This window comes from Balaenoptera physalus (assembly GCF_965194825.1).
Source record: "Balaenoptera physalus genome assembly, chromosome: 1".
Taxonomy (NCBI): domain Eukaryota; kingdom Metazoa; phylum Chordata; class Mammalia; order Artiodactyla; family Balaenopteridae; genus Balaenoptera; species Balaenoptera physalus.
This window is the reverse complement of record NC_138882.1, coordinates 187,699,127-187,724,364: the sequence shown is the minus strand read 5'-3', so window position 1 is coordinate 187,724,364 and position 25,238 is coordinate 187,699,127. Positions and strand designations below refer to the sequence as shown.

Genomic DNA, 25,238 nt, shown 5'->3' with positions numbered 1-25,238 from the left:
CCACTGGACCACCAGGGAAGTCCCAGTATTATCTTTTACGTTAAGGAGTAGGTGGAAAGTGAAACAATCGAGATAGATTGAACTTCACTAGTCCGTCAATGACACGAATGGCTTCTTTGCTGAATTGGATAATATTCTAATACTGGAAGTATATTTCCTCAAATTTTTGCTGCTACTCAAAACGAAACAGCTACAGAGTTGACACACTCTTAAAATTTAATCTGCATTATTAACTTTTCTCCATCACTTTCTTAATTCCAGATGATGTACAAAACAATTATGAAGCATTTGCTGATTTGTGTGGTATGAATACTCCCATCATGGCAGATTTCGAACCACCAGCGGATATCACTGAATGAACAGGTAGGAAGAGATAAGCGGCAGCATATCATTATGTAGTATTTCCACAATGCAGATAAAATAGACATAAATAACCTGAAGAGCATAAATGGTAAAGTGTAGTGAAAGAATTAAGAAGTAATGAGTTTTGAGTATTTGTTACCTTGGCTTTTAATATAATGGATCTACTTGTAAGTTTGTATAATTTAATTTTTAATAATGGCTTTGCTTAATGACTGCTCACAAAATTCCTAAAAATTTAACAATTGGTTCTCTCCAGCCAGAACAAGCTACAGATATGGACCATAAGCTCCCAGAAGGCAGGAAATGGAGACACAAAGCTGGCCAACTGGTGGGTGGGGAGGAGGGCAGTTCTGTGCATGAATAAGTACATAAACTAGAAGAAAGATAAAAAGGCAGTCAGGGCAGTATACAGAATATGCATAATAAAAAGTGGGAATTATTTCTGTTGTGATTATTACCAGAGCTAATAATTTCTTTTTTTTAATTTTAGTTTAGTTTTTTTAAATTGAGCTATAGTTGATTTAAAATATTGTGTTAGTTTCAGGTGTACAGCAAAGTGATTCAGATACATATGTATATATTCTTTTTCAGATTCTTTTCCATTATAGGTTATTACAAGATATTGAATATAGTTCCCTGTGCTGTACAGTAAATCCTTGTTGTTTATCTATTTTATATATAGTAGTGAGTATCTTTTAATCCCATACTCCTAATTTACCCCTCCCCCCCTTTCTCCTTGGTAACCATGTTTGTTTTGTTTCTGTGAGTCTGTTTCTGTTTTATAAAAAAGTTCATTTGTATTATTTTTAAGATTCCCCATATGTGATATCATATAATATTTGTCTTTCTCTGTCTGACTTCACTTCGTATGATAATCTCTAGGTCCATCCATGTTGCTGCAAATGGCAATATTTCATTCTTTTTATGGCTGAGTAATATTCCATTTTATATATATCTTTATCCATTCATCTGTTGATGGACCTTTAGGTTGCTTCAATGTCTTGGCTAAGCTAATAATTTCCTAGACGTCATTTCCCATTTCAGAGCTTCGGCTTTCCCATTTGAAAAGGAAGTTTAATTACATCTTTCTTATCACCCTCAGTGTGCTCCCTGATTTTTGTCCGTTTTATTCACTGCTGCGTGCAATAGTAGGTGTTCAGTAAATCTTGCTGCACACAGTAGGCGCTCAATAAATGCGTGTTGAATGAAGAAAAATGAATGAGTCCTATTTCCGTGAGTGAAAGCTCTTGGTAAGTCGTAAAGCGACACGCATTCCGTGGCCCTTCTTGAGATACTAAGTGAGGCTATTTCCAGCAAGTCCGGGAGCAATTGCCGCTCGCGGACCCTCGGGGAGAGGAAGGGCTGGATCGCTGGGTCGCTGCCCTGCCCCGGCCCCGCCCCCAAGCCCCGGCCCCGCCCTCAGCCTGGCCCCGCCCTCAACCCCGCCCCGGCCCAGGCCCGCGCAGCCGGTCCCTGTTTCCCGGCGGGCCTACAGTGGCGGGCGCTCAAGATGGTCGCCCCGGCAGCTCCGTAGAGGCGGCCGCGGCTCAGTCTCGGGCTTTAGGGCGAGGCGGGCGTCTAGAAGCAGGCCTCGCCTAGGTGATAGGAGGTCGGGGAGGTGCCGCCGGGCCTCGTGGGGTGCCAGGCCCGCTCGCTGCAGTCCCCGGGCCCCGCCGCCTCCCTATCCCTGCCCCCGGGTGGAACCGAAGAAGGTCAGGTCCGCCGCCCCGCCCGTCCTCGCCTCAGGGCGGACGCTGTGTGTGGGTGGCTCACTGTTTAACATTGACTTCACCCAAGTGCATTCTCCATGGCGGCCTCGCAGGTCCCGGGGGAGAAGATTAACATCCAGGCAGGAGAGACGGCCAAGGTCGGGGACAGGGACCTGCTGGGGAACGGCTGTCCCGAGCAGGACAGACCACCGCAGCGCTCGTGGAGGCAGAAGTGCGCCTCCTATGTTCTGGCCCTGCGGCCCTGGAGCTTCAGTGCCTCACTCACCCCGGTGGCCCTGGGCAGTGCCCTGGCCTACAGATCCCAGGGCGTCCTGGATCCCAGGCTATTGGTGGGTTGTGCCGTAGCTGTCCTCGCTGTGCACGGGGCTGGCAATTTGGTGAACACTTACTACGACTTTTCCAAGGGCATTGACCACAAAAAGAGTGATGACAGGACCCTGGTGGACCGAATCTTGGAGCCCCAGGATGTCGTCCGGTTTGGAGTCTTCCTCTACACCTTGGGCTGTGTCTGTGCTGCTTGCCTCTACTACCTGTCCCCTCTGAAACTGGAGCACTTAGCTCTCATCTACTTCGGAGGCCTGTCTGGCTCCTTTCTCTACACAGGAGGTAAGAATTGGCCTGTTTGCTATGCTGCAGGTCTTAGTTGCCGGTATTGGAAACTGCGGTTTGCATAGGAATTATACGGTTAGTGGAGAGGTGTCAAAGGTTATTTCCTTTTTTTTTCCTTTGGCCGCACCGCGCGGCCTGTGGAACTTCCCTCACTCGGGATCCAACCGGCGCCCCCTGGGAGTGGAAGCTGGAGTCTTAACCACTAGACCACCAGGGAAGTCCTCAAAGGTTATTTTCTGAATTAGGCCACTTTATGTGAAATCTATAATGTTTGGGTCATGTGGATTTGGGGGATAGCATTCCTGGCTTGGTTTATGGATGTTAGGAATAACTTATATATGGAAATTTTTTGTGTCTAGTTTCCACTGGTTGGTCATACCTTATAATGCCACAGTTTCAAATTTTAGTGTAATTAAATTTGAAAAGCTCAAATTATACACCTAATTATTTTCAGCTAGTTTGCTAGGTGATCCCTTGCAGCAGGCTGATTAAGGTAGTGATGGGCTGGTGGTTAAGCCCTATTTATTGAGCACCTATTATGTGCCAGGCTCTGTTCTATGTGAACACAGCAGTCAAGTCCCTGCCCTTGTGGAAGTGATTTTATATATCATGAGGAGAGACAGAAAATAAAAATAGTAAATTATGGGTAGGATGATCAACATCCTGGTTTGCTCAGCACTGAGTGTTCCTAAGATGTGGGGCTTTGGAAACCAGGAGCGTTCCTGGTAAGCCAGGATGAATTTGTACCTTGGTTACAGTACCTGAAAAGAAGATAAGTGCTATAGGGAAAAGAAGGAGAGCAAGGAAGGAGGACACAGCTGACTGCTTTAACTAGTTTGATCAGGGTAGGCCTCGTAAAAAAGGTAACATGTGAACAAAGATTGTAAGAGGTGACAGGTGAGGGAGTTGCCTGAGCAGATATCTGGAGGAAGAGTATCTTGGAGCAGCAGTTGCCAAAGGCAGGAGTGTCCCTGAAGAGTTGGAGGAATAGCATGGAGTCCAGGGTGTGAATGAGGGAGAGAGTAAAAGGAGGAAAAGTAAGAGAAGTTTGTTGGCGGACGGTGGGCAGGGTGGCACAAAAATGCTGTAAGCCTTAATGTTTTAAAAGAATCACTCTGGCCAAGGTACTGAGAATGGATAAAGAGGGGTAAGGGTAGCAGCAGGAGGACCCAGAAGGAGGCTGTTGAGTAAACCAGGCAAGAGATGTCTGGTGGCTTGAATCAGGGTGGGAGTAGCGGAGAGGGAAGTAGTCAGATTCTGAATTTATTTTGAAGGTAAACAGGGTTTGCTGGTAGTTGGGATGTGAGGCAGGAGAGAAACAGAGAAATTAAACATAACTCTAAGGTTTTGTCCTGAGTAACTGGAATAGTGGTGTTGATGTCTAGTGAGAGAGAGAAGGTTGAAGATAGGTCTGTGGAGAGAAAGTTGAGAAATTGACTTTGGACATCTTAATGTATTAGATCTCCAAGGGGGTGTCAAACTGATAGTTGGATATGAGTCTGAGTTCGGAGAAGAGGTCTGAGCTGGAGATAGAGACATTTGGGAGTCTTGCACATAGATAAAGTTGTACGATGGGGGGAGATCTCGGAGCGGGGCAGTGTTGATAGACTTGAGGGTGAGCCCCGGGGCACTCCAACATTAAGAGGTGGGGAGAGGAGAAGGAAGGCAAAGGGAACTGCAGTGGAGCATCTGGAGGAGAAAGAAGAAAAGCAAGAGACTGTGGTGTCCTGGCAGCCAATTGTAAAAAGTTCAATGAGGGAAATCAGCAGGGTGCTGAAATAGAATGAATGTATCAGGTAGTGGTGGATGGAAGAGGTCCTCTCTGTGAAGGTGACACTTAAACTAAGACTTGACAGATAAGGAGCCAGCCATGGGCAGAATTGGGGTCTGATTTGGGTCCTTCAGGGATGAAGGAACAGCAAATGCAAATGTCCTGGAGTAGGGGAAGACTTGGCATCTTTTAGGATCTGCTGAAAGGCCAGCGTGATCAAGAGGAAGACTGAGATGCAGCTGTCGGGGCAGGCAGGGGCTAGATCGTGCTGTCTCATACGGCCTCAGTCTCTGCCGGTTCCTCCTCACTCCCAACCTCCAAGCCTAGTCCTTGGACCTCTCTTCTTTAGCTCCATTTACTCCCTTAGGGATTTTAGCCAGTCTCGTGTCTTCTATTGCCATCTATTAAGCTGGTGACAAATTTCTACCTCCAGACCAGATCTTTCCACTAAACTCCAAACTCAAATCCAACTTCTTACTTAGTAACTTCTCTGAGAGGTTACAGGCATCTCAAGCTTGACACATCTGAGACCAAATTTCTCATCTGCTCCCCAACGAAATCTGCTCTACCCTCAGCTTTCCCCATATCACTCAATGGCAACTCCATCCTTCTCGTTCTTCAGGCTGAAGATCATGGGCATCATCCTTGACTCTTCTTTCTCACATCTTGCATCCAGACCATCAGCAAGTCCCGTTGACTCCACTTTTTTTTTTTCTTTTTTTAAAGAATTTTTTTTTTGAATTGTTTTTTTTTTAACATCTTTATTGGAGTATAATTGCTTTACAATGGTGTGTTAGTTTCTGCTTTATAACAAAGTGAATCAGTTATACATATACATATGTTCCCATATGTCTTCCCTCTTGCATCTCCCTCCCTCCCACCCTCCCTATCCCACCCCTCTAGGTGGTCACAAAGCACAGAGCTGATCTCCCTGTGCTATGCGGTTGCTTCCCACTAGCTATCTATTTTACGTTTGGTAGTGTATATATGTCCATGCTACTCTCTCACTTTGTCACAGCTTACCCTTCCCCCTCCCCATATCCCTCAAGTCGATTCTCTAGTAGATCTGTGTCTTTATTCCCGTCTTACCACTAGGTTCTTCATGACCTTTTTTCTTTTTCCCTTAGATTCCATGTATATGTGTTAGCATACTGTATTTGTTTTTCTCTTTCTGACTTACTTCACTCTTTATGACAGACTCTAACTCCATCCACCTCACTACAAATAACTCAATTTCGTTTCTTTTTATGGCTGAGTAATATTCCATTGTATATATGTGCCACATCTTCTTTATCCATTCATCCGACGATGGACATTTAGGTTGCTTCCATGTCCTGGCTATTGTAAATAGTGCTGCAATGAACATTTGGGTGCATGTGTCTTTTTGAATTACGGTTTTCTCTGGGTATATGCCCAGTAGTGGGATTGCTGGGTTGTATGGTAGTTCTATTTTTAGTTTTTTAAGGAACCTCCATACTGTTCTCCATAGTGGCTGTATCAATTTACATTCCCACCAACAGTGCAAGAGTGTTCCCTTTTCTCTACACCCTCTCCAGCATTTATTGTTTCTAGATTTTTTGTTGATGGCCATTCTGACCGGTGTGAGATGATACCTCATTGTAGTTTTGATTTGCATTTCTCTAATGATTAATGACGTTGAGCATTCTTTCATGTGTTTGTTGGCAATCTGTATATCTTCTTTGGAGAAATGTCTATTTAGGTCTTCTGCCCATTTTTGGATTGGGTTGTTTGTTTTTTTGTTATTGAGCTGCATGAGCTGCTTGTAAATTTTGGAGATTAATCCTTTGTCAGTTGCTTCATTTGCAAATATTTTCTCCCATTCTGAGGGTTGTCTTTTGGTCTTGTTTACGGTTTCCTTTGCTGTGCAAAAGCTTTTAAGTTTCATTAGGTCCCATTTGTTTTATTTTTGTTTTTATTTCCATTTCTCTAGGAGGTGGGTCAAAAAGGATCTTGCTGTGATTTATGTCATAGAGTGTTCTGCCTATGTTTTCCTCTAAGAGTTTGATAGTGTCTGGCCTTACATTTATAAAGGTCTTTAATCCATTTTGAGTTTATGTTTGTGTATGGTGTTAGGGAGTGTTCTACTTTCATACTTTTACATGTGCCTCTCCAGTTTTCCCAGCACCACTTATTGAAGAGACTGTCTTTTCTCCACTGTATATGCTTGCCTCCTTTATCAAAGATAAGGTGACCATATGTGCATGGGTTTATCTCTGGGCTTTCTATCCTGTTCCATTGATCTATGTTTCTGTTTTTGTGCCAGTACCATACTGTCTTGATTATTGTAGCTTTGTAGTATAGAATTTTTGAATTTTATTTTTTTATACAGCAGGTTCTTATTAGTTATCCATTTAATACATATTAGTGTATACATGTCAATCCCAATCTCCCAATTCATCACAGGCCCCCCCCACCCCCCCACCACTTTCTCCCCTTGGTGTACATACGTTTGTTCTCTACTTCTGTGTCTCAATTTCTGCCCTGCAAACCGGTTCATCTGTACCATTTTCCTAGGTTCCACATATATGCATTAACATACGATATTTGTTCTTCTCTTTCTGACTTACTTCACTCTGTATGACAGTCTCTAGATCCATCCATGTCTCTACAAATGACCCAGTTTCATTCCTTTTTATGGCTGAGTAATATTCCATTGTATATATGTACCACATCTTCTTTATCCATTTGTCTGTCGATGGGCATTTAGGTTGCTTCCATGTCCTGGCTACTGTAAATAGTGCTGCAATGAACATTAGGGTGCATGTGTCTTTTTGAATTATGGTTTCCTCTGGGTATATGCCCAGTAGTGGGATTGCTGGGTTATATGGTAATTCTAATTTTAGTTTTTTAAGGAACCTCCATACTGTTCTCCATAGTGGCTGTATCAATTTACATTTCCACCAGCAGTGCCAGAGGGTTCCCTTTTCTCCACACCCTCTCCAGCATTTGTTGTTTGTAGATTTTCTGATGATGCCCATTCTAACTGGTGTGAGGTGATACCTCATTGTAGTTTTGATTTGCATTTCTCTAAAGTTAGTGATGTTGAGCAGCTTTTCATGTGCTTCCTGGCCATCTGTATGTCTTCTTTGGAGAAATGTCTATTTAGGTCTTCTGCCCATTTTTGGATTGGGTTGTTTGTTTTTTTAATATTGAGCTGCATGAGCTGTGTATATATTTTGGAGATTAATCCTTTGTCTGTTGACTCGTTTGCAAAAATTTTCTCCCATTCTGAGGGTTGTCTTTTTGTCTTGTTTGTAGTTTCCTTTGCTGTGCAAAAGCTTTCAAGTTTCATTAGGTCCCATTTGTTTATTTTTTTTTTTATTTCCATTGCTCTAGGAGGTGGATCAAAAAAGATCTTGCTGTGATTTATGTCAAAGAGTGTTCTTCCTATGTTTTCCTCTAAGAGTTTTATAGTGTCTGGTCTTACATTTAGGTCTCTAATCCATTTTGAGTTTATTTTCATGTATGGTATTAGGGAGTGTTCTAATTTCATTCTTTTACATGTAGCTGTCCAGTTTTCCCAGCACCACTTACAGAAGAGACTGTCTTTTCTCCATTGTATATCCTTGCCTCCTTTGTCATAGATTAGTTGACCATAGGTGCATGGGTTTATCTCTGAGCTTTCTATCCTGTTCCATTGACCTGTGTTTCTGTTTTTGTGCCAGTACCATATTGTCTTGATTACTGTAGCTTTGTAGTATAGTCTGAAGTCAGGGATTCTGATTCCTCCAGCTCCGTTTTTTTCCCTGAAGACAGCTTTGGCTATTTGGGGTCTTTTGTGTCTCCATACAAATTTTGAGATTTTTTGTTCCAGTTCTGTAAAAAATGCCATTGGTAATTTGATAGGGATTGCATTGAATCTGTAGATTGCTTTGAGTAGTATAGTCATTTTCACAATGTTGATTCTTCCAATCCAAGAACATGGTATATCTCTCCATCTGTCGGTGTCATCTTTAATTTCTTTCATCAGTGTCTTATAGTTTTCTGCATATAGGTCTTTTCTCTCCCTAGGTAGGTTTATTCCTAGGTATTTTATTATTTTTGTTGCAATGGTAAATGGGAGTGTTTCCTTAATTTCTCTTTCAGATTTTTCATCAGTAGTGTATAGGAACGCAAGAGATTTCTGTGCATTAATTTTGTATCCTGCAACTTTACCAGATTCATTCATTAGCTCTAGTAGTTTTCTGGTGGCATCTCTAGGATTCTCTATGTATAGGATCATATCATCTGCAAACAGTGACAGTTTTACTTCTTCTTTTACAATTTGTATTCTTTTTATTTCTTTTTCTTCTCTGATTGCCATGGCTAGGACTTCCAAAACTATGTTGAATAATAGTGGTGAGAGTGGACATCCTAGTCTTGTTTCTGATCTTAGAGGAAATGCTTTCAGTTTTCCACCATTGAGAATGATGTTTGCTGTGCGTTTGTCGTATATGGCCTTTATTATGTTGAGGTAGGTTTCCTCTATGCCCACTTTCTGGAGAGTTTTTATCATAAGTGGGTGTTGAATTTTGTCAAAAGCTTTTTCTGCATCTATTGAGATGATCATATGGTTTTTCTTCTTCAATTTGTTAATATGGTGTCTCACATTGATTGATTTACATATGTTGAAGAATCCTTGCATCCCTGGGATAAATCCCACTTGATCATGGCATATGATCCTTTTAATGTGTTGTTGGATTCTGTTTGCTAGTATTTTGAGGATTTTTGCATCTATATTCATGAGTGATATTGGTCTGTAATTTTCTTTTTTTGTAGTATCTTTGTCTGGTTTTGGTATCAGGGTGATGGTGGCCTCATAGAAGGAGTTTGGGAGTGTTCCTTCCTCTGCAATTTTTTGGAAGAGTTTGAGAAGGATGGGTGTTAGCTCTTCTCTAAATGTTTGATAGAATTCACCTGTGAAGCCATCTGGTCCTGGACTTTTGTTTGTTGGAAGATTTTTAATCACAGTTTCAATTTCATTACTTGTGGTTGGTCTGTTCATATTTTCTACTTCTTCCTGGTTCAGTCTTGGAAGGTTATACCTTTCTAAGAATTTCTCCATTTCTTCCAGGTTGTCCATTTTATTGGCATAGAGTTGCTTAGTCTTTCTACTAAGAGAGTGGTAGTCTCTTAGGATGCTTTGTGTTTCTGCAGTGTCTGTTGTAACTTCTCCTTTTTCATTTCTAGTTTTATTGATTTGAGTCCTCGCCCTCTTTTTCTTGATGAGTCTGGCTAATGGTTTATCAATTTTGTTTATCTTCTCAAAGAACCAGCTCTTAGCTTTATTGAGCTTTGCAATTGTTTTCTTAGTTTCTATTTCATTTATTTCTGCTCTGATCTTTATGATTTATTTCCTTCTACTAACTTTGGGTTTTGTTTGTTCTTCTTTCTCTAGTTCCTTTAGGTGTGAGGTTAGATTGTTAATTTGAGATGTTTGTTGTTTCTTGAGGTAGGATTGTATTGCTATAAACTTCCCTCTTAGAACTGCTTTTGCTGCATCCCATAGGTTTTGGATCGTTGTGTTTTCATTGCCATTTGTGTCTAGGTATTTTTTGATTTCCTCTTTGATTTCTTTAGTGATCTCTTGGTTATTTAGTAACGTATTGTTTAGCATCCAGGTGTTTGTGTTTTTTACGGGTTTTTTCCATGTAATTGATTTCTAATCTCATAGCGTTGTGGTCAGAAAAGATGCTTGATATGATTTCACTTTTCTTAAATTTACTGAGACTTGATCTGTGACCCAAGATGTGATCTATCCTGGAGAATGTTCTGTGCGCACTTGAGAAGAAAGTGTAATCTGCTGTAGTTGGATGGAATGTCCTATAAATATCAGTTAAATCTATCTGGTCTATTGTGTCATTGAAAGCTTGTGTTTCCTTATTAATTTTCTCTCTGGATGATCTGTCCATTGGTGTAAGTGAGGTGTTAAAGTCCCCCACTATTATTGTGTTACTGTTGATTTCCTCTTTTATAGCTGTTAGCAGTTGCCTTATGTATTGAGGTGCTCCTATGTTGGGTGCATATATATTTATAATTGTTATATCTTCTTCTTGGATTGATTCCTTGATCATTATATAGTGTCCTTCCTTGTCTCTTGTAACCTTCTTTATTTTAAAGTCTATTTTATCTGATATGAGTATTGCTACTGCATCTTTCTTTTGATTTCCATTTGCATGGAATATCTTTTTCCACCCCTCAGTCTGTATGTGTCCCTAGGTCTGAAGTGGTTCTCTTGTAGACAGCATATATATGGGTCTTGTTTTTGTATCCATTCAGCAAACCTGTGTCTTTTGGTTGGAGCATTTAATCCATTCACGTTTAAGGTAGTTATAGATATGTATGTTCCTATTACCATTTTCTTAATTGTTTTGGATTTGCTTCTGTAGGTCCTTTTCTTCTCTTGTGTTTCCCACTTAGAGAAGTTCCTGTAGCATTTGTTGTAGAGCTGGTTTGGTGGTGCTGAATTCTTTTAGCTTTTGCTTGTCTGTAAAGCTTTTGATTTCTCCATTGAATCTGAATGAGATCCTTGCCAGGTAGAGTAATTTTGGTTGTAGCTTCTTCCCTTTCATCACTGTAAATATGTCATGCCACTCGCTTCTGGCTTGTAGAGTTTCTGCTGAGAAATCAGCTGTTAACCTTATGGGAGTTCCCTTGTATGTTATTTGTCATTTTTCCCTTGCTGCTTTCAGTAATTTTTCTTTGTCTTTAGTTTTTGCCAATTTGATTACTATGTGCCTCAGCGTGTTTCTCCTTGGGTTTATCCTGTATGCAACTCTTTGTGCTTCCTGGACTTGGGTGGCTATTTCCTTTCCCATGTTAGGGAAGTTTTCGACTATAATCTCTTCAAATATTTTCTCGGGTCCTTTCTGTCTCTCTTCTCCTTCTGGGACCCCTATGATGTGAATGTTGTTGCGTTTAATGTTGTCCCAGAGGTCCCTTAGGCTGTCTTCATTTCTTTTCATTCTTTTTTCTGTATTCTGTTCCGCAGCAGTGAATTCCACCATTCTGTCTTCCAGGCCACTTATCCGTTCTTCTGCCTCAGTTATTCTGCTATTGATTCTTTCTAGTGTATTTTTCATTCCAGTTATTGTATTGTTCATCTCTGTTTGTTTGTTCTTTAATTCTTCTAGGTCTTTGTTAAATATTTCTTGCATCTTCTCGATCTTTGCCTCCATTCTTTTTCCGAGGTCCTGGATCATCTTGACTGTCATTATTCTGAATTCTTTTTCTGGAAGGTTGCCTATCTCTACTTCGTTTAGTTGTTTTTCTGGGGTTTTATCTTGTTCCTTCATCTGGTACATAGCCCTCTGTCTTTTCATCTTGTCTATCTTTCTGTGAATGTGGTTTTTGTTCCACAGGCTGCAGGATTGTAGCGATTCCACTTCTAAAATGCATTTGGGACCAGACCACTTCTCGTCACTTCCCACCACTACCACTGTCATCTCCCTCGTTTATTTCTGCTGATTGTTTACCCGTCTCTGTGCATGCACCCTTGTCCCTTTCCCGGTGCTCCCAGATCAGCAGCCAGAGTAATCCTGCAGCTATGTCAGTCGTATGCTCAAAACTCTCCAGTGGCTCCCAGCTCATTAGAGTGAAGGCCAGGGTCTTTACAATGACCCCCAGGGCCTGACATTATCTGCTCCACCCCCACCTCCCCCAACGCTCTGACCTGCTCTCCTCTTCACCATGCTCCAGCCACACTGCCCTGCTAGCTGTTTTTGGAACACGCCAGGCATGCTCCTGCCTCAGGTCCTTTGAGATGCTGTTTCCTCTGTTTAGCACGCTCTTCCCCCATCTGTGTGTATGATTTGCTTTCTAACTGCCACCCATTTGCTCTAATGTCAGCTTCTACCCTATTTAAAATTACAAAACAATAACAATTTTTTTCTGCAGCAGCTGAAAAAAATAAAATAAAATCACACACACACCCTGTGTTTCCCCTACAGTGCCTTCCCTATTGCTCTCCTCTGCTTTTTCTTCATAGCACATGTTACATTCTAACCACATAAAGTACTTACTTTGTTAATTATCTTCCCCCTTAGGCTGTAAACTCCCTGGGGGTAGGGATTTTAGTCTCTTTGTTCTCTCCATGGTGCCCAGAACAGTGCCTGTCAAGTAGTCAGTACTTAATATTTATTGAATGAACAAATGGGGAGACATTGAAATGTATTGAGCAGGGTAATGACATAATCTGATTTATGTGTTTTTTTTTTAACGTTGACTTTTATCGATATATAGTTGACATATGGTGAAATGCATGGATTTTAAGTGTTGTAGTCTGATGAATTTTGACAAATACATACAGCTGTATAACCCATACCCCTACCATAATACAGAACATTTCTGTCACCCCCAAAAGCTTCCTTGTGCTTTTTCCCTGTCAACCCCACTCTTCCCACCCCATCTAGAGGCAACCACTGTTGCGTGGTCTAGAGCATCATGTAAATGGAATCATTCAGTATGAATTCTTGTGCCTGTTTTTGAGTTTCGTTGTGTTGTCATGTGTATCAGTAGTTCCTTTGTATCACTGAGAGGTAACCATTGTATGGACATACCACAATTTGTTTATCCATTATCCTGTTCAGTGACTTTTGGATTATTTCCGTATTTTGGCTATTATAACGGAACATTCGTATTAAAGTCTTTTGTGGATATTTGTTTTCATTTTTCTTGGGTAAATGCCTAGGAATCGAATTACTGGGTCATAGGGTAGATGATGTTTAATTTTATGAGAAGCTGCCAAAGTGTTTTCTGAAGTGGTTCTACTGCTTTTACCTCCCCACCAGCAAGGCATGAGAGTTCCAGTTACTCCACATCCTTTTTATGCCAACATTTTGATTTATGTTTTGACAAATTCATTCTGGCTGCTGTGTGGAGAACTGGCCCAATGTTTCACTGTGCTGGCTCATGTGGAAAATGGTGTTGGGAGGAGGGGAGTGCCTAAAAGGAAACTGCCAGGTGGGCCACATCTCTGAATCAGGTGGAGCACATGAGCCTTGGGTCGGACCCTCAGGAAACAGGGCTTTCTGCTCAAGGGCTTTGTCATTTTCTGGTGTCAGATAACCTCAAGAAGCTTTGCTCACGTTTTTTTGCCAGGCAATCTAAGGTGGTGTTCTTGGGTACTCTTGCCAGAGGTCAAGAGCCCCGAAGTCTGCTTGGAGAGCTGAGAACAAATGCAGAAGAATAGCAGACAGCTGGTGGAGAAATTTGCTAGATTGGTGCTGGGAGCATTCCTGCCTGGCATCTTCCTTGGGCAGGGGTAGTTGCCTAAATGTGTGAGATACCGCACATGACATCAATTTCCTAATTTAGAATTGGAGCCGAGGTGCTGCTTGAGAGACCTTCCTCCTGGAGGGCATGTCCTCAGACAACCAAATTATTTATCAAAACACTGCCTGGGGAGTACAGAATTAGTTTGCTGTGTGTTGGGGGTATCAAGGGCCATGCCTTTTATACCCTTTCCTGGAGATGCTTCATTCCAAAGAATCAAGGGTGGTCATTTAGCACTAAAGAATCCCAACCACTAGGTGTGGAGGTAAACTTGGGCTGCATCTTGTTCTGTGGCTACCATGCTTTTAGATCTTTTACAGATCATTGTCCCTTATCATTTTAGGCTGTTTAAAATGCAATTGATGACCCAATAGTTTTTTTTTAAATTTTCTGATCCTGAGGCCATGCCTTGGTAGCTTGATTAGATCAGAGGTTTCCCAGGCTTCTGTAGCAATATATGTGTGGTTCACCTCTTTGAGTGGGTGTCTCTCACCCTTTCCATGCTGCTTTACCTGTTTCAATCCAAGTGGGACATTTTTCATGACCTTGGTTCCAAATTCCAGGTGCTTGTTACTGTAGCTCTGTGTTCAGTTCAGCCTTTGTGTCAAGCACTGGGGAGCCAGCTGTTAACTGGCCAGACACAAGGCCCTGCCCTCATTGAAACCTACAGGTTAGTGGGAGAGACAGAGATTAAGAATTAGAAGTGTGGGAATTCCCTGGTGATCCAGCGGTTAGGACTCTGAGCTTCCACTGCAGGGGGCACGGGTTCCATCCCTGGTCGGGGAACCAAGATCCCGCATGCCACACGGTGCGGTCAAAAAAAAAAAAAAAAAAACTAGAAGTGTGATGGAGTTTATGAAAGTGGAAGTCGGGGTGCTGTGGAGCATATTACAAGGGGACCAAATGTGGTCTAGGGCTGAGGAAGGCTGCCTTGAGGAATGGTCTTTAAAGTCTTGAAGGATGAGTAGAAGTTAGCCAGGCAAGGGGCCGGGGTTGGGGGAGTGTCTGAAGGCCCTGAGGAACTGAAAGAAGTATGTGCGGGGAGGGGAGGAGGGCTCAAAGTCAGGCAGGAGGGAGGCAGGGCAGGGCCAGAGGTGAGCTAGGTGGAAGATCTGGGGCTTTTTTATCCGGAGGACAACTTGTTGATAAGGGTTTTCAGGTGTATGTTGGGGGAGGGGCATGACTAGCTTGGTATTTTGAGAGGATCATTCTGGCTGCATTGTGGAGATTCGATTAGGGATGGGGAGGGGGAGGTGGTTATGAGAACAGAAGCTGAGGCATCAGTTGGGAGGGTGTCGCAGTATTCCAGGCATAAGATGACTGTGACTTGGATTTGGGGATGGAGCAACTGGGCCAGTTTGAAAGATGGGGATTAGACAGGATGTGAAGTAGATTAGCAGTACGGGAGGAAAAATTAGGGATTATTTAGTGTTTTAACTTCATGGGAACCAGAGAGGGGAAGCAGTGTTATAAGTTCCCTGTCTTAGCTGTTTTACTCATTATGTGGGTGAAAGTTGCTCTGTCTGGAGTTTGGGAACCCTGAACTTTCGCTGAGATTAACTGGAGATTTTCGAAACCAGAAGATGCTTCCAGAGGTTGTGGCTGAAAAGTAGGAGGCTGGGGTGGATACTCCGTGAGGGGCTGATCTCAGGGCATTCCTGGCAGAAGCAGTGTCTTGCAGGGGTTGGTGGAGGATGAAAGAAACGCAAGCCCTGGACCGTAAGACCTGTGAGATCCTTCACGGGCTCTCCCGTTGAACTGTCTGTGACTCGGAACCCCCTGCTCTTTTTTCTTTTTTTCAACTTATTTCAATTTTTTATACAGTTTTTTTTTTTTAAGGTATAGAGTCATTTCTTTTATTTATTTATTTATTTATTTATTTATTTATGGCTGTGTTGGGTCTTCGTTTCTGTGCGAGGGCTTTCTCTAGTTGTGGCAAGCGGGGGCCACTCTTCATCGCAGTGCGCGGGCCTCTCACTATCGCGGCCTCTCTTGTTGCGGAGCACAGGCTCCAGACGCGCAGGCTCAGTAGTTGTGGCTCATGGGCCCAGTCGCTCCGCGGCATGTGGGATCCTCCCAGACCAGGGCTCGAACCCGTGTCCCCTGCATTGGCAGGCAGATTCTCAACCACTGCGCCACCAGGGAAGCCCTTTTATACAGTTTTTAAAGGTTACCTTCCACTTACAGTTACTACAAAATATTGGCTGTATTCCCTGTGTTGTACAATACATCCTTGAGCCCATCTTACACCCAGTAGTTTGTACCTCCCACTCCCCACCCCTGTTTTGCCCCTCTACCCTCTTCCCCACTGGAAGCCACTAGTTTGGGAAGCCCCCGCTCTTTGTGGCAGGGCTTTGCTGGGGGACAGCAGGAAGGAAAACTCGGGGATGACTCTGAGACTGAACTGGGTGCTAAACGATTAGTCTTCTCTGTCTCTCTGTGCCACTGGAGAAAAAAATCAGATTTTGCTCTGGAGGGGAGGGGAATGCAACCACTGCCCCGCTTCACAGCCTAAGAACGTGCCCCGTGCAGCCACAGCAGCCTGCCTTTTGACTGCCGCGGTTTCCGGCCCCTGATCTCACACCAACTCTCTGTGTTTCCTGGCCTAGGAATTGGATTCAAGTACCTGGCTCTGGGAGACCTCATCATCCTCATCACTTTCGGCCCGCTGGCTGTGATGTTCGCCTACGCCGTCCAGGTGGGGTCCCTGGCGGTCTTCCCGCTGGTCTACGCCATCCCCCTCGCCCTTAGCACCGAGGCCATCCTCCATTCCAACAACACCAGGGACATGGAGTCCGACCGGGAGGCTGGCATCGTGACGCTCGCCATCCTCATCGGCCCCACTCTCTCCTACGTGCTCTACAACACGCTGCTCTTCCTGCCCTACCTGATCTTCAGCATCCTGGCTGTGCACTGCAGCATCAGCCTGGCACTGCCCCTGCTCACCATTCCCATGGCCTTTTCCCTCGAGAGACAGTTCCGAAGCCAGACTTTCAACAAACTGCCCCAGAGGACTGCCAAACTCAACCTTCTGCTGGGCCTCTTCTACGTTTCCAGCATCATTCTGGCACCAGCAGGCAGTCTGCCCAAACTCTAAGGGGGCCAGTAGCCGCACCCCACAACACGTCCCCCTTTTCTTAGAATGTGTTGAAGGCAGAGTGTCTGAGGAGGGAAGGTGATTTGGCAGCGAGGGGCTTAAGGATGGCTTGTGAACGCCCACCTTTTTTTTATTATTACATTCTTAAAGAGAATGTTTTGTTTTTGTTATTTTATTCCGTTTTATGGGGACTCTTGAAACCACTCTGGTGTCAGAACAAGGTAAATTGGACGCGTGGCCCTTGTTTTATTTATAATTTCCACTAGAGGGTGTTGTCAGGTCACTTTTAGTGGACTACAGTGCCCTAAGACTTGGTGAAGGAACCGCCCAGGTTGGCCTCCTGTCCTGAAAGAGCCATAGTAACTGGGCCAAGTGTCCTGTGCTATTTTGGTCTGGCAGGATACGTTGATGATCCCCAGTGACAAGGAGCCCCTGTCTCTTACCCTGAGCACTTGGGTCCTGAAATACACTGCCTTGAGAGAGAAAGTCTCTCATTAACAGCCCGACGGGGCTCTAGGCTTTTTGCCTAAATTGTGATTCAGACCCTTTTGTCCTCACTTCACTTATTGCCACAGTTGAGGAAAAGCATCAGATCACCCTGCAGCAGGACAGTGGAGCCGAGGGCTTGGAAGGAAAAAAAAAAACAAACAACATCACCTTGGAGGCGGCTGAGAAAATCACTCTGCTTTTGGATAGAAACTGGTAGGGCGGCTGGTTTCCCCTTGTAGAGCCCCCTGGCATGACGGGAAGGACTCCCAGCCCTTTCAGTGACCAGCAGCACTCTGAAGTTGTAGAGGCCCTGGCGGTCCTTGCCGACTACTGAAGGCCCACGAGGCCGCTTCTTCTCCTGCCCCATCGCGTTTCCTCGCACTCCCCTACGCCCGCCCTCCATTTCTTTCAGGTCCCCACTTGTGCGTCTCCCATCCGTGGAGCCCTGCTGTTTGGGCAGCAGCTTAGCAGCTGAGTCAGGGATGGTTGCCCCTGTCCACAGAACCATAGGACGAGCAGCCCAGGGACAGCGGCTCCTCCATGAGTGAAGAAGCCAATGGCCAGACAGTCCTGACCCTGTTCAGCCAAAGTGACAGGCTCAACAGTGAAGAAACTGCATCCCCCTCCTTGAGGACAGATGTACAATTCTGACCCGGCTTTTCCCAAAGGCTTCGGTTGCCTTGTGCAGAGATAGTTTGTACCCAGGATGGGGGAATGCCAGTGTTGATCAAAGCTGCTTCTTGTTTCAGTGTCTGTGAAGTATAACTTCTGGGCTAGAATTGCTTGGTTGCATTGGGTCCAAGACCAAAATAGATTGAGACCATCGTCATCATGCTTTTCTGTTGTGATTGATTATAGCCATTCTGATAGGTATTTCAGGGTCTTGGCCTGTAGAAAATGACATCAGAACTAGCTCTTAATCCTTAAAATCAGGCCAATTATGATTTGGCTCCTTGAGTTAGAATTGGGTAGCTTACTTGGAAAAAACATATTTGGAAATTGCGAAAGTTCCTCTAAAGTTAAAGGTGGTTTGTCTGCAGAGTTCCAGAATCTTCAAATAGTGGTCCGAGCCCAGTAATGAGGAAAAGGAGGACAGCCGTCTCTCCTGTCTGTCTTCTCCCAGCACCATTTTTGTTTTATGCCAGGCTAGTGGCATTTTGGTGCTCACAGGAGTCCTGCCTTCAAAGAGACAAGCTTTTCGGGCTCCTTCCCAGCAGGCCATTGTCACATAAGGCTCACCCCTGAGGCCGTCGGACCGAGAGCTCCCTGCGTCCACAGACCAGACCACCTTGGTAAGCCCTCCCTTCGGGGGTGTCAGTTAACCTCTGCACTGTGCTCTGGCGCAGGTATTAATGCATATTTTTATATATAAATCTTTCTAAGAGGCCAAATTTGATGCCAGGTTTTATATGCAGGTCACTATAATTTGTATTACATCCCCTGATTCAATGAAGGTTTTCTTTAGACTTGTTAATAAACAAATTTTTTTAATTAAAAAAAGGAAAATGTTTATCAGTGGTCTGGCTTCCCATTTCCCTGTGGTCTCCTCCTGCTGCTTGCCTCATCGTCTGCTTGTGAACTCTGATTCATAAACCTCAGGAGACCAGCGCAGGCACATGTAGTGGGGAGGGGGTGGGGTGCCTGATCTTTGGCGGTGAGTTTGACCAGATTTGATGAGCCCTTAGGAAAGACAGTAGGGACCCCTCTGAGCCAGTATGGATTTGCCAAGAGCCAGGCAGGCCAGATTAACCTTGTTTCCTTCTGTCGTTTCCTACTTTCATTTTTCTTGAGCAGGTCACTGCTGATAGATTGGGAATGTGCAGCAGATAGGGGACATTTGGGTTTCTGCTGGGCATTTGACGATGTGGCCTCATGAACACAGCAGAGATACGTGGAATGGATAATAGTCTAGTTAGGTGAATTTCTGGGAGATGAAAAGGCTGCTTTGATGTGTGAAAGGAAAACTTTACCATGAGTAAATACAGTAAATCCCCTACATACGAACAAGTTCTGTTCCGAGAGCGCGTTCGTAAGTCCAATTTGTTCCTAAATCCACCAGAGTTAGCTTAGGTACCCAACTAACACGATCGGCTGTATAGTACTGTGCTGTAATAGGTTTGTAATACTTTTCACACAAATAATACCTAACAAACACAAAAAAATAAAAACATTTTTAATCCTACAGTACAGTACCTTGAAAAGTACAGTAGTACCAGCTACATCACCACTGCTTTTACGCTTGCTTCTGGACATCCTGGGCTTGAAATAAAGATACTGTACTACTGTACTCTATACAGTACTGTACAGTAAAGTACACAAAAGCACAACCACCTGTAGAGGATGCATGCACACGGCAGTGTACGCCAGACATATGAACTAACTTACGTGATTGGACACACGTTCGCATCTTTGAAAGTTCGCAGCTTGAAGGTTCGTGGGTAGGGGGCTTACTATATAAGCAATATACTTGGGTCCCCCAAACCAGATATATTGGGTTGGCCAAAAAGTTCGTTCGGGTTTTTCCATAAGCTGGAAAAACCCGAACGAACTTTTTGGCCAACCCAATAGAACATCAGAAGGGGAAGATCTGTGGCGTGAGAGCCGCAGATACGGTGGGTGTTGATGACTCCGCAGGAGAGCATCACATGCCTTTATTCCTGTGAGTCAGACTTATTCTGCTCCCCAGTGGGGGTGGCTGGAAATTCAACCGTATTCACCTCTTGGGCCTGCTTCTATCTCCCTGGGACCACCCAGGACCCCTGGGCCTCCGTGGGGCCAGAAGCCAGAGATATTGGCTGGGTCCTTGCTCCGTCGGCTCACTATCTGTAAGGTTGCTTCCTCGCTCCTTCATGCTGGGGCTCGGCCCTGGAATCTACCCTTGTTTCTTGGATACTCTGCTCTAGAAGGGTTCAAAATGCCCCTGACAGCAGCCTTCCTTGCCGAGTACCGTGGGCCTGGAGAGCCCTTGTCCCTGTCGCTCCATCCCCATTTCTGCCCAGTCTTGGGGGAAGCTCCCACTTTCTCTGTGAACTGCCTCATCCACCTGACTTACTCAGAGCATTTCCCTCCTTCCTCACCCCTTGCAGGACCTTTGCACAAAATCCCACCCAGGGGCCTTTAGAAGCTCAATGCTGGCCTCTTCCGGAGTGGAGTGGCGAAATACATCATATGTTATCTTACCAACTCCTCTGTTACTCCTTTATTTAAGCCAAAATCTGAGCCTGTGACCTGGCCCGAAGCACAGTTTGAGTCAGTGATGAGCTTTGGCTTCCATGTTGGTTAATGTGACCTGAGGTGGAATTAATAGATTAGTGTCCAGAACAAGGAAGGCGCAGGTCCTGCCCATCCCTGTGCTGTCAACCACACGTGGTGGGCTGGGCCCATTCCTGGGCATTTTTCCTTCTTTCTTAGTTCCTTTCTTTTAAAATTTATTATTTTTTTGGCTGTGTCGGGTCTTCATTGCTGCATGTGGGCTTTCTCTAGTTGCGGTGAGCGGGGGCTACTCTTCGTTGTGGTGTGCGGGCTTCTCATTGCGGTGGCTTCTCTTGTTGCAGAGCATGGGCTCTAGGCGTGTGGGCTTCAATAGTTGCAGCACTAGGGCTCAGTAGTTGCGGCGCATGAGCTCTAGGGTTCGTGGGCTCAGTAGTTGTGGCTCACAGGCTCTAGAGCACAGGCTCAGTAGTTGTGGCGCACAGGCTTTGTTGCTCTGCGGCATGTGGGACCTTCCTGGACCAGGGCTTGAACCCACGTCCCCTGTGTTGGCAGGTGGATTCTTAACCACTGCGCCACCAGGGAAGTCCTCTTAGGTCCTGTATTTATTTATTTATTTATTTTTGGTTGCATGGGGTCTTCGTTGCTGCACATGGGCTTTCTGTAGTTGTGGTGAGCAGCGGCTACTCTTCGTTGCGGTGCGCGGGCTTCTCATTGTGGTGGCTTCTCTTGTTGCGGAGCATGGGCTCTAGATGCGTGGGCTCAGTAGTTGTGGCTCACAGGCTCTAGAGTGCAGGCTCAGTAGTTGTGGCACGTGGGCTCAGTAGTTGTGGCTCACAGGCTCTAGAGCGCAGGCTCAGTAGTTGTGGCGCATGGGCTTTGCTGCTCCACGGCGTGTGGGATCTTCCTGGACCAGGGCTTGAACCTGTGTCCCCTGCGTTGGCAGGTGGATTTTTAACCACTGCGCCACCAGGGAAGTCCCTCTTAGTTCCTTTTTTGATAGAGCAAATGTGATGATAAATCAAGAAGAGCATGCCTTGGATGTAATATACTGGGATTTCAGCAAGGCGTTCAACAATATGGGATGAAATGTGGAATGCATGAAAATACAGCTCCAGGAATTTCATTTCTACCTGCACACACATGTGTGTCTTCACACTGGTAACAGCTGCGGCAGAGATTTTACGTCTCTCAGTGTGGCACCACATTCTGAAGACGTGTTATTCACAAACTGGATCTTGTCCAGAAAGCAGTAGGCAGACTGGTGAGGGCGCTTACAACCATGTCAGCATAGAAAGGAGAGGGCTGTCATGGGGAAAAGGGATTGGGGTGGGAGGGTGTGTGTGTGTGTGTGTTTGTGTGTGTGTGAGACTTCAAAGGCAAAGCTAGGACCAACGGGTGGAAGTTATTTGATCCCAAATTTAAGCTCTGAGGTCAGGAAGAACTTTTTAAACATTAGAGGAATTGGCAAGTGAGATGTTTGAAACATCCCAGTGGGCAGTGAGGTCCCTGTGACTAGAGGCATTCAAGCGAAAGGATGATTCCTTGTCAGGAACATTGAAGTGAAGAGTTGGACATCAGAGGTGGGTGTATGAGAAGACCTTAAGGGTCTTCCCATCCTGTGATATTGGTGTTCTGTTATTATGGGATCATCTCTCAGACCTGCCCCCAGGGGTTGGGAGGACAGAGTACAAAATGCATGTTCACAGTTCTCTGTGATGTCAGATCGTTGTCTGTCTGCCGACTTTAAGGGACACGGCTGTGATTGATATTACTTTCTTTTTTTTTTTTTTTTAAGATTATACACCCACATACACGCATGCACACGCACACACAGTTGATTTCCCCCTTGAAAGCCCTTGAAGGGAGGTGGATGATAGCTCCTTTCCTCCAAGCCCCGCGGACTACTCTGCTGCTAACGGACTGTCAGCCTCTTTCATTACAGGCTCCAGACTGTGCAGGCTGGTGTAAAAGTAGTGCCTCTGGCGAGAACCTGGCACTTGGGTCTCAGCCAGTTGACATTTGTGATTTGCCCTTTTTCCAATTGGGACAGGCCTCCCACCATGAGTGATGAAGCCAGGATGCCAAACAGTGGTATAAACCGAGTCAGGTCCCCTGCTTGAAGAGGTGACAAGGGCTGAGCCTGGCTCTTCAGGAGGGCCTGCAGACAGCTTCCTGGGGTAGGGGAAAGGCTATAATTGCAGGGCAAACCCCCTTCAGTGCCCCTGACCCATCTCAAGATGCGGGAGTTCTGGGAGGGTCCTGAGCATCTTGAGAGGGACAGTGAGGGTCTTGATCACATGATTTCAACCAGGTTTCGAGGGTGAAGGGAAGTTGGCCTGGGGCCCTCCTGTGATGCCAGTACATCCAGAGAGGCAGCCCTCTGCGTGCTGTTACTCCAGGAGCACCCCAAGTCCACACTCCCGCGCTCCTGCCATAACCTTGTGCCTCTCTCCCCCAGCCTGCCTTAGAATTGTCCGCATTAGGGTCACAGTGGGTGTAGCGGGGCAGGCCCGGGCATGGTGTGGGTGTTACCCATCTGTTAGTTTGTCAAATGTCTATTGTCAGCCGCCCCCAGGAGGTGGGAGGACTAGGGGGCTTTACTCACCATCCTAAGTCATCTCGAGCGCAGGGCTTGGGACTCAGAGCAGGTGCTGAAGGACTGAGTCACCTCTGGGGGCGGCAAGACTTGTAGGGCTGACCGACAGGTGTCAGAGTTTGGACCGCTGCATCACATCTGCTGCCCCTGAGCGGTAAGGGGCTGGGAGAGGAAGGGAAACTTGGCAGTAACTCTTAAGATCTTTTAAGATCCAGCTCATCTTCCTGGTACGTGGAAGCCTCTAAATAAATGTTTGCTGAATGACTGAGTGGATGACAGTAATAAAACCATCACTGTGTGCCAGGCATTGTTCCATTCTTTTAAGCCTCAGAACAACCCCATGAATGGTGTATTAAGGTCTTTTTTTCATGAGAGAGGAAACTGAAGTTGAGGGAGAGTCTTATGTTTGCCCAGGCTCACCCAGCTAGTAAGTGATGGAGCCATGATTCTAACCTTGAACTATTTCAGTGCAAGTTCTGCTCCTCTTCTCTGCCTTTGTATGTCCTGCAGCACCTTGTACACTGGGCACTCAGTCAATTGGTCCGCCCCTGGGAGTGGGAGGGTGGTGAAGAAGGGGAAGTACGGCTGGTGGTGGTGTGTGCCTGAGAAGGGGGTGTCAGAAGCGTCAAAAGTGACACAGCCTTCACAACTTCCTTGGTCCCACCAACGCTCTTAGGCAGGGTCTCCTGGGGTTGCTCTCAAGAATATGCGAGTGACCGGGCTAATGCAGGCCCACAGCGGTGGCTCAGGGCCAGGGATGTGGTCCCCATCCGGGAGGGACAGCCACCTCCTTGCTGGTGGCGCTCTCACGCAGGAAGCAGAGAGCCTGCGACCTGGGAGAAGAGACAGGCAAGCAGTTGGAGGTAGAGGAGGTGCCACGGGCTGGGCACTGCCCTTGGCCTTGGCACTGGGCTGCTGCCCTCTGGTCTGCCAGGTGAGGCCCCCTCAAACCCTCTGCCCTGTGCCCCCAGGAGGCCGGCTCTATGGAGATAATAATTAAGCCCACTTGTCTGACTTGCTCCGGCTGGGTGGACTAAGGTTTTGGGTCAAATCTGCCCATCCCTGAATAACGGAGAGTGGCTCCTGTCCGCCCACAACAACACAGCAAGGTGTGTCCTCAGGTTAAATGTCTCCTCGTGTTCCCCCATCTGCCTGCCTTCATTTTCTCTCCTTCTTGCAGTCCTCACCCAGCCACTGAGTCAGAGTGCCCACATCAGGAATGGTGACTCTGCTTCCTGAGCACGTGGCTGCAGGGAGACCGAAAGAGCCCCTCCCTACCTTCAGGGTGAGCAGCACCTGAGCTGAGAGTTACACGTGTTTGGGACACAGAAGACTTACTCTCTGGGTTCAGTGAGAGGAGGCTGACGCCTGCCAACTGTTGAATAAACCCTGACAACCACAGTGCATTGAGGGTAGGGGTGGGGGTGCCGGATGGAGGTAATCAGGAAGGCTTCCAGGAGGAGGTGATGAGGAGTTGCGATCAAGGCTTCCAGGAGGAGGTGGCCATGAGGGTGATGGTTTCCTCAGAAGCTGAGGTGCTGGTGGGCAGCTGTCCCCAATTCACCCGGCTGGAGAAAGTCCCTCGGTTGCTGCCTGAGAGCGTGGGCGAAGTTTTCCTTAATCAACCTCCTTGGCAGCGCGGCCAGACATGACTGCAACATCGAGGCAGGTGTGCTAAGGGCCGTCGCACCACTGCCAAGGTCAAAGCCTGGAGAATGAAAAACCCTGACACCTCCTTGCTGAGAAACAAACAGGAGGGGATGGTGGGGCATTTAATCAGCCAAGGCTGCCAATACCTAATCAAGATGAATGGCCTTGAGAGACGAGGTCCAGGGAAGGCATCATGTTAGGGGAATGGGAAGACCGCCTCCCTCCGGGCTGCATTGAGACCGGGGAATGGAAGGCGAGGAGGAGCACAGATGCAGGGGACGTGCTGAGGGGGTCAGAGGTCACCAATGAGGGCCTTCTAGCGATGCTTCCAGGGCCAGAGACCCTCACTGAGAGCCCACTCTGGGCCAGCTCTGTCCTAGGACTCAAAATGAATAAGCTTGCCCTTGCCTTTTAAGGGCTCATAGTAAGCTGGGGAAGAGAGCACAC

The 25,238-nt window shown here is 45.8% G+C and overlaps 1 protein-coding gene across 1 annotated transcript; it reads left to right on the top strand.

The window, feature by feature from the left end:
* The first annotated feature begins 1,820 nt into the window (after positions 1-1,820).
* On the top strand, positions 1,821-18,842 carry UBIAD1 (UbiA prenyltransferase domain containing 1). Its single transcript, XM_082414220.1, has 2 exons — positions 1,821-2,699; positions 16,356-18,842. The coding sequence occupies exons 1-2, from the start codon at positions 2,171-2,173 to the stop codon at positions 16,841-16,843; spliced, it is 1,017 nt and encodes a 338-aa protein (XP_082270346.1). The 5' UTR covers positions 1,821-2,170; the 3' UTR covers positions 16,844-18,842.
* The last annotated feature ends 6,396 nt before the right edge of the window (positions 18,843-25,238 follow it).